General features: G+C 39.6%; 1 protein-coding gene across 1 annotated transcript; it reads left to right on the plus strand.

Moving 5' to 3' along the window:
* The first annotated feature begins 5,473 nt into the window (after nt 1-5,473).
* Nucleotides 5,474-7,173, plus strand: foxq1a (forkhead box Q1a). The gene has a single exon (XM_057857995.1). It carries the CDS (start codon nt 5,524-5,526, stop codon nt 6,256-6,258), a length of 735 nt encoding a protein of 244 aa, XP_057713978.1. The 5' UTR covers nt 5,474-5,523; the 3' UTR covers nt 6,259-7,173.
* Nucleotides 7,174-7,989: the final 816 nt, after the last annotated feature.

Consider the following 7,989-nt stretch of genomic DNA (forward strand, 5'->3'; position numbering starts at 1 on the left):
TAGTGTAGCAGCTGAGAGCATATGCGAAGTTTAAGAAAGGGCTGTAGGGCCAGGAGCCAGCCCCCCCAATATATTAAGTAAATATAATCCTAAATCTGTCAGTTTCCCATTACTTCATAGAGTAAGGTAGAGCGCCCCTTCAGTGCGTCGCTATCCAATCCATTCCAATTGTTCATATAGATACATCTCTGAAAATCCAGTCCGTGTTTTCCCTATGACATTGTTAGCAGTCGGTACTACCTTTTTTCGGTCTCTGCGCACGTCTGACATGGATGTATGCATGTACAGTGGGGCAAATAAGTATTTAGTCAACCACCAACTGTGCAAGTTCTCCTACTTGAAAAGATTAGACAGGCCTGTAATTGTCAACATGGGTAAACCTCAACCATTAGAGACAGAATGTGGAAAAAAAAACTGAAAATCACATTGTTTGATTTTTAAAGAAATTATTTCCAAATTAGAGTGGAAAATAAGTATTTGGTCACCTCCAAACAAGCAAGATTTCTGGCTGTCAAGGAGGTCTAACTTCTTTTAACGAGGTTTAACGAGGCTCCACTCGTTACCTGTATTAATGGCACCTGTTTTAACTCATTATCGGTATAAAAGACACCTGCCCACAACATCAGTCAGTCACACTCCAAACTCCACTATGGCCAAGACCAAAGAGCTGTTGAAGGACACCAGAGACAAAATTGTAGACCTGCACCAGGCTGGGAAGACTGAATCTGCAATAGGTAAAACGCTTGGTGTAAAGAAATTAACTGTGGGACCAATTATTAGGAAATGGAAGACATACAAGACCACTGAAAATCTCCCTCAATCTTGGGCTCCATGCAAGATCTCACCCCGTGGCGTCAAAATGATAAACAGAACGGTGAGCAAAAATCCCAGAATCACACGGGGGAACCTAGTGAATGACCTACAGAGAGCTGGGACCACAGTAACAAAGGCTACTATCAGTAACACAATGCGCCACCAGGAACTCAAATCCTGCACTGCCAGACGTGTCCCCCTGCTGAAGAAAGTACACGTCCAGGCCCGTCTGCGGTTCGCTAGAGAGCATTTGGATGATCCAGAAGAGGAGTGCGAGAATGTGTTATGGTCAGATGAAACCAAAATAGAACTTTTTGGTAGAAACACAGGTTCTCGTGTTTGGAGGAGAAAGAATACCGAATTGCATCCGAAGAACACCATACCCACTGTGAAGCATGGGGGTGGAAACATCATGCTTTGGGGCTGTTTGTCTGCAAAGGGACCAGGACGACTGATCTGTGTAAAGGAAAGAATGAATGGGGCCATGTATCGGGAGATTTTGAGTGAAAATCTCCTTCCATCAGCAAGGGCATTGAAGATGAGACGTGGCTGGGTCTTTCAGCATGACAATGATCCCAAACACACAGCCAGGGCAACAAAGGAGTGGCTTCGTAAGAAGCATTTCAAGGTCCTGGAGTGGCCTAGCCAGTCTCCAGATCTCAACCCCATAGAAAATCTTTGGAAAGTCTTTGGAAAGTTGAAAGTCCCTGTTGCCCAATGACGGCCCCAAAACATCACAGCTCTAGAGGAGATCTGCATGGAGGAATGGGCCAAAATACCAGCAACAGTGTGTGAAAAGCTTGAGAAGAGTTACAGAAAACGTTTGGCCTCCGTTATTGCCAACAAAGGGTACATAACAAAGTATTGAGATGAACTTTTGGTATTGATCAAATACTTATTTTCCACCATGATTTGCAAATTTAAAACTCAAACAATGTGATTTTCCTTTTTTTTTTTCCTCCACAGTCTGTCTCTCATGGTTGAGGTTTACCCATGTTGACAATTACAGGCCTCTCTAATATTTTCAAGTGGGAGAACTTGTACAATTAGTGTTTGACTAAATACTTATTTGCCCCACTGTATGTAAATATGTTATGTATAATGTTTGAATATATGTTTGTTTGCATTTGTGTAAGGCAAATTACCGTAATTTCCCAAATATAAGGCGCACCCGTGTATAATGCGCATCCCAAATTTACTTGTAAAATCTAGGGAAAATTATTGTACCCGTTTATAACGCGCACCCTAATTTTAGCACCAATAAATAAAAGAATACAAGAAAACAGAGCTTGTGTACAGATACAGAAATGTCATTTTACTGACTGGTGAAACACAGCACAAGCATAGCATATTGGTAGCTCAAAACATTACCATAAACTGACAATATTTACGGTAATAATATGATTTGACAACTCCTCCAATTTACCAGAATCTAGGAGAAAACAAAACAGATTTGACTTTTCTTTTAAAGGCTGCTGCATAACTTGCTCGTTTCATCATGATGAATAAATGTCTGTTCCATGGATTGGTACGGTAAAATGAAAGTGAGAACTTAAGTCGGAAATCCGAGAGAGCTCATCGCTGTCGACACTGTGACATATTGGTATTCTATGTTATGTTGTTCTATGTTGTGGCACTGGTGGATCCATGCTGCTAATTTGTCATATCTACAGTATGTTGTGATTGCCTATGAGCCAGAGGGCCTCTGAGGCTAGACAAAAGAGCGCCGCATTATAGCCGGACTGTCGGCATTTAAGTTCATTGAAAGCAAGAAATAAAACGTTGAACACGGCACTCGAAGTATTCTGTTTTTTCAAGACAAGATAAAACAGACACAACAGTAACAATAGGAACTATTGTTATTTGGATTAGTTGACGGACACACACAGGAAGTTTGTGTTGTTACGTTTGTTATGGTCCGAGTTGCGGAGCTGCAATAAACGTTGACTCAAATGAGTTCAAGAAACTAGATTCTGTGCTTTATGAAGAGTGAAAAAAGCAGAATTTAACACAGACGAAATCATTCGGCCAATCAGAGTGAAGTATTACCGAAACAAAATGGTGACGTCAGGTACTGTAATGGTCAGCAACGGATCGCCGTATACGTTTCTTCAACACAATGTGGCTGTGTCAATAAAAAAATCGGTTTATATAAATAATTAAAAAAAAATATCTATCTATCTATCTATCTATCTATCTATCTATCTATCTATCTATCTATCTATCTATCTATCTATCTATCTATCTATCTATCTATCTATCTATCTATCTATCTATCTATCTATCTATCTATCTATCTATCTATCTATCTATCTATCTATCTATTTATATATCTGTCTCCATCCATGTACCCGTTTATAATGCGCACCATGATTTTACAAGTTGATTTTGGGGGGAAAAAAGTGAGTGTTATATTCGGGAAATTATGGTAGCATGAGCCAGATATTACTTAAATTCAAGTAATTAGTAGCATTTTTCAGTTTGAAATTACAGGCATTTTTGTTACCCAAAATGCAATCTGTGCATAAATGTATATACAGGGTGTTCCAAAACGTGTGACCCCATTTCGTAGGCCAATAATTTTGACAATTTTCATTGGAATGACCTCAAATTTTCACACCTTGTGTAGAAACGTTTCAAGTTTTTGGGTGTAACATTCGGCATTTTTATCTTTTCAGGTTAAGAAATGCCGTTCACTTCTCGGACTCTCACCTAAGACAGTGCAGCGGGCCTTCTTCACAAATTTTGCAAAGATGGCACCAAATAAACAACAAAACAGAGAATTACAGCTGCACCGGAAACTGTTACCGAAGACATGCTACAGCGAGTTTGGCACGAGCTCGAATACCGACTCGATGTGTGCAGAATCACAGGCGCATAGGCGGAGTTTGACTTTTGGGGCAAGGGGGGCACAACATGTTGATGACCCCATAACGCAGTGTCAGCAATAAAATTAACTGACCAGAATATTTATAAAAATAAGTTGACAGTGAGCGTTTTTTGTTTCCCATCCTTCTTGTGGGGAATTCTAAATCAGGCTGCTTAGGCAATACTTTTCACCAAGATCGTCATCCATTGAATTTGGTACACCTGCCGGTGTCGTGCCAATGTAGTTACCCCAGTCAAAAATTGCATCACCTGGGCGGAGCCATATGGAGGTAGATTTGTGTCTTTATCATTCAATCAAAAAAAAAAAAGTTGCTTCAATAAGATTTTTTTTAAAAAAGTTGCTTCAATTAAAATATAGATTTTCAACCAAATGAAGTCGCTTCAATCAAAAAAAAGTGTTTGAATGCAAAACTAAATTTGAAACTCAGAAAACTAAAAAAATGCATGTGAAAGCAATGTTCTTTGTTTTTTTTTTTTTTTTGATTGAAGCAACTTTTTTGATTGAGGTAATGTTGATTTGTGTTTGGGTCACATTTTGGCGAGGACATTTTTCTCTATTACTCAATCAAAAAATAAGTTGCTTCAAAAAAATATAGATTTTGAAAAACAAAAATCACTTCAATCAAAAAAAGAAACATCAATCTAAGAAATACGTTTTTGAATGTGAAAAAATATTTGAGTTTGAAAAATTTGCATTTGAACAAAATTTTTTGTTGTAAAAGTTTTCTTTGATTGAAGCAATCCTTTTTGTATTTTGGCCATATTATGATTAGGACATTTGTGTCTAAATCATTCAATCCCCAAAAAGTTGCTTCAATCAAAAAAAAAAAAATCCTTTTTAAAAATATTCTTAACATTTTTCTAATTATATGCAAAGCAAATGACTGTCTAAGGTGTTCAAAAAATGTTTTTCAACCCATTATAAAAATGTTTTTTTGTTCATTTCATTCATTTTTGTTGCAGTTTTATTGCTTTACAACTTTTATATATGTATATACAGTATATACATATAGGAAAGTCAATTACTTGCAATGACACTTTGAGGCCACCAGGGGGCCTGGCCCTCCCCTTAAAATCCGCTTATACACAGGAGGCGCTCATATTGAACATTTATGAAAATCTGTCAAAGAACCAAGAAATATTTGTACTTTGTAAATTTAACCAATAAAACCTATGACCTTCAACATAAAGTGTATTTAGTTTCATTAAGATCCATCAAGTAGTTTCCGAGATACGGACATTTAGAATGGGGTCAACCATTTTGGAACATTTTAGTGACGCCCCTGGGACTGAATTGAGCATTCAAGTGCAGCTCCATTCAAAACTAAGCTTTGAACTCAGCTTTGAAGCACACGCCACCTGCTTGTGTCAGGTGTAATAGCACATGAAATTTCCACAGGTGAGGCTGTATAAAATGATAGATTCCTGCCATCATGTATGTATTCAGAAACATAGGGCGGGCAACCCAACTTGAAAGGGAGCCTGAGAAACTTTATTTATTCTTTTTAAATTTTCCTATTATAAGAATCAATCTCTTTTTGGGATGTTCAAATGTGGGGGTTCAAATGGTCTCTCGTGCCTCAAGGGGTCTAGAAACGCCCTTACATGTACTAGCAGGTACTGTGTCTACTGCAGTGTTTTGGAGATTAAAAATAAATTGTTCAGTAATGCGCAAAAACATTTAAGGAATCACCCGCCCCGCCCCTTTGGGTTGTCTCCGAGGTGAGCTATATAATGTCACCCAAGCAGGTTGTAGGTGAGAAGAGGAATCTCACAGGTACAACAACTATACTGAAAAGACCCGAGTGGCTCATAAGTACCATGAAGCTTGGGATCGTGTGTGGGAACCACCACACCACAAACTTCGATGAGACCACCGTCATCCCGGCGGAATCGAGGGAGTGCGAGGAGCTTGGATCAGATGGCGACTGCGCGGCACACAGCCCTCTCACCGGCAAATCTAAGCCATACATGCGCAGACCCAAACCACCCTTCTCGTACATCGCCCTCATCGCGATGGCCATCCGGGACTCGCCATGCGGACGCCTTACTTTGGCAGAAATCAACGAGTATCTCATGAACAAGTTCCCTTTTTTCCGCGGCAGCTACACTGGCTGGAGGAACTCTGTGCGCCACAACTTGTCGCTCAACGACTGCTTCCACAAAGTACTTCGGGACCCTTCCCGTCCGTGGGGGAAGGACAACTTCTGGATGCTCAATCCGCACAGCGAGTACACGTTCGCGGACGGGGTGTTCAGGCGTCGGCGAAAGCGCATCAGCATCCGGCCCAGCAAACAGCAGGAGCGGGAGATAGAGGACGAGGAGGAGAGAAGCTCCGAAGACGCGCCGCCGAAAAAGTTCTCAAGTTCCTTCACTATAGACAGCATCCTCAGCAAGCCATTCAGACGGGACTCCGATCTCGTGGATCACTATGGGGTCGTAATGACGCCGTATCTAACTCCACCTGCCTCTTCGCTGTATGTTCACCCGAGCAGCCTCATCAAATTTGGAGATGCGCATGCGCACAACTGCGGACTTCTCTTACCAACTTTGTGACCTGTTCGTGCCTTCAAGTCAATTATTTTCGACCATGCCCAGCACCTTTTACAGGGTGTACGCCACAAAACAATGATAGAAGTCATGATAATCTTGCCTCAACCTATGCACACATTTATTTATTTAGTGTATATGGCCTTTTAGTGGAACAAAGAAGTTATTCTGTTATGAATGGAATCAGTGGATCTTGTCACTATTTTGTAGTTTTTGGTGTCCCCTAGACCCAGTTTTGTTGTTGTTTTGTTCGATCATTGTTGGTTAAATTTTATTGCTTTTTATGTCTTTATAAATAAATATATTAATTAAAAAAGACGTCATGAGTGTGCTGTAAGTGATTTATAGGCCTTCTGAGGTTTCAACTACTGTATGCGAAGTGGGATTGATTTTATTTCATTTTATATTTTAGTGGTTCTGATTGGGCTTTTTGAGGATTCAGTGAACGCAAACTGATTCCAAAAGGATTACATCGAAAACCTGTTAAATTAGCCTGAAATACGATGGGTTGAATTAAGAAAAAAATACAAAATTAAAAAAAAAAAAAAAAAAAAGATTTACATCTGTGTGGGCTGCAAATGATTTATCTGTAAGCGCTGTTTGGTTTCAGGGCATTATAATGTGTGTTTAATCCCTTTAGTATAATGGCGTTGTTTGTTTGTTTCCATGACAGTGTTGTGTAACTTCGAATAAAATGTACTAAGTGCTACTTGTAATAACTTTTAATTATAAGGTGCATCCACAACAACAATACAGTATTAACATTACTTCATTTTATTTCTATTCTTTGCATGTGTTTTTTCCCCATGAGTCCTTGAAAGGAAGTTTGCATACAAATTGTTAGGTGTGGTGATATTGACAATCACATGATCTGTGTATGGAAGGCCTAGATCTTTTTGCAAAGGCAACAAAAGGAAACAATAAATCAACAGTAGTAATGCAATGTTAATAGTATACTGTATAAACTCTGGCGATGAGTGACCAATCCATTTTGACTTGTCAGTACTGACAATGAATGGTCACTGCCACTGCAAGTTCGAATGGATTGGACATAAAGCTATCAATGGCAGTGACTGAGTTAAACTTTCTTGATTTACCAATTTATAATTGCAAATCCAAGTGGCCTCAAGTGTCACACAAGGAAGTATAACCACTGGAAAATCATTGATTTCCGTAAACTCAGTGATTTCGTCCACTTGATGCGCAGGTATGCAAGCTTTTTCTCCCCCCCTTCTTACACATCCACTTGATGTGCGAGCATGACACATTATTTTGTGACAGCCTTCACACACTTATTAATTCATTCAATTAACTCAAACTGTGTTGACATGATTTCTGGAATCCTGAAGCTTCTGTTGCCTGAGCACATTGAAATCTACTCTCGTGTGTCTGTGTCAGTGGTAGCGGAAAGTCATGGGGACTTTTAGCCAAATCACCTTTGTAAGCACGTCACTGAAGTTCTTTAATGCGGGGAACTTTAAATGGCAGCTCAAGAGCTTTTCAGATGAACGTTTTACTCGGTTAAATTTGCCTGAATGCATCATTCGCTGTCTCAAAACTCTCGTCACTATATATATATTTTTTTATCAACCGTGTAGTTTTTGAGTTACTGCCATAGCAACACCTTAGCAACAAGGGACACGCCTCGCTGCCTGCTGCTACTCGATGACGTCAATTCTACAGGACCCCACCAGGACTCTGTTATGAAAGTGTATAACACCGCACTATCCTTGCCAT

The sequence above is a fragment of the Corythoichthys intestinalis genome, chromosome 14 (assembly GCF_030265065.1).
Source record: "Corythoichthys intestinalis isolate RoL2023-P3 chromosome 14, ASM3026506v1, whole genome shotgun sequence".
Taxonomy (NCBI): Eukaryota; Metazoa; Chordata; class Actinopteri; order Syngnathiformes; family Syngnathidae; genus Corythoichthys; species Corythoichthys intestinalis.

What these genes read in the sequence shown, in the direction of transcription:
- foxq1a (XM_057857995.1), top strand. Translation starts at nt 5,524, where the DNA reads ATGAAGCTTGGGATCGTGTGTGGGAACCACCACACCACAAACTTCGAT.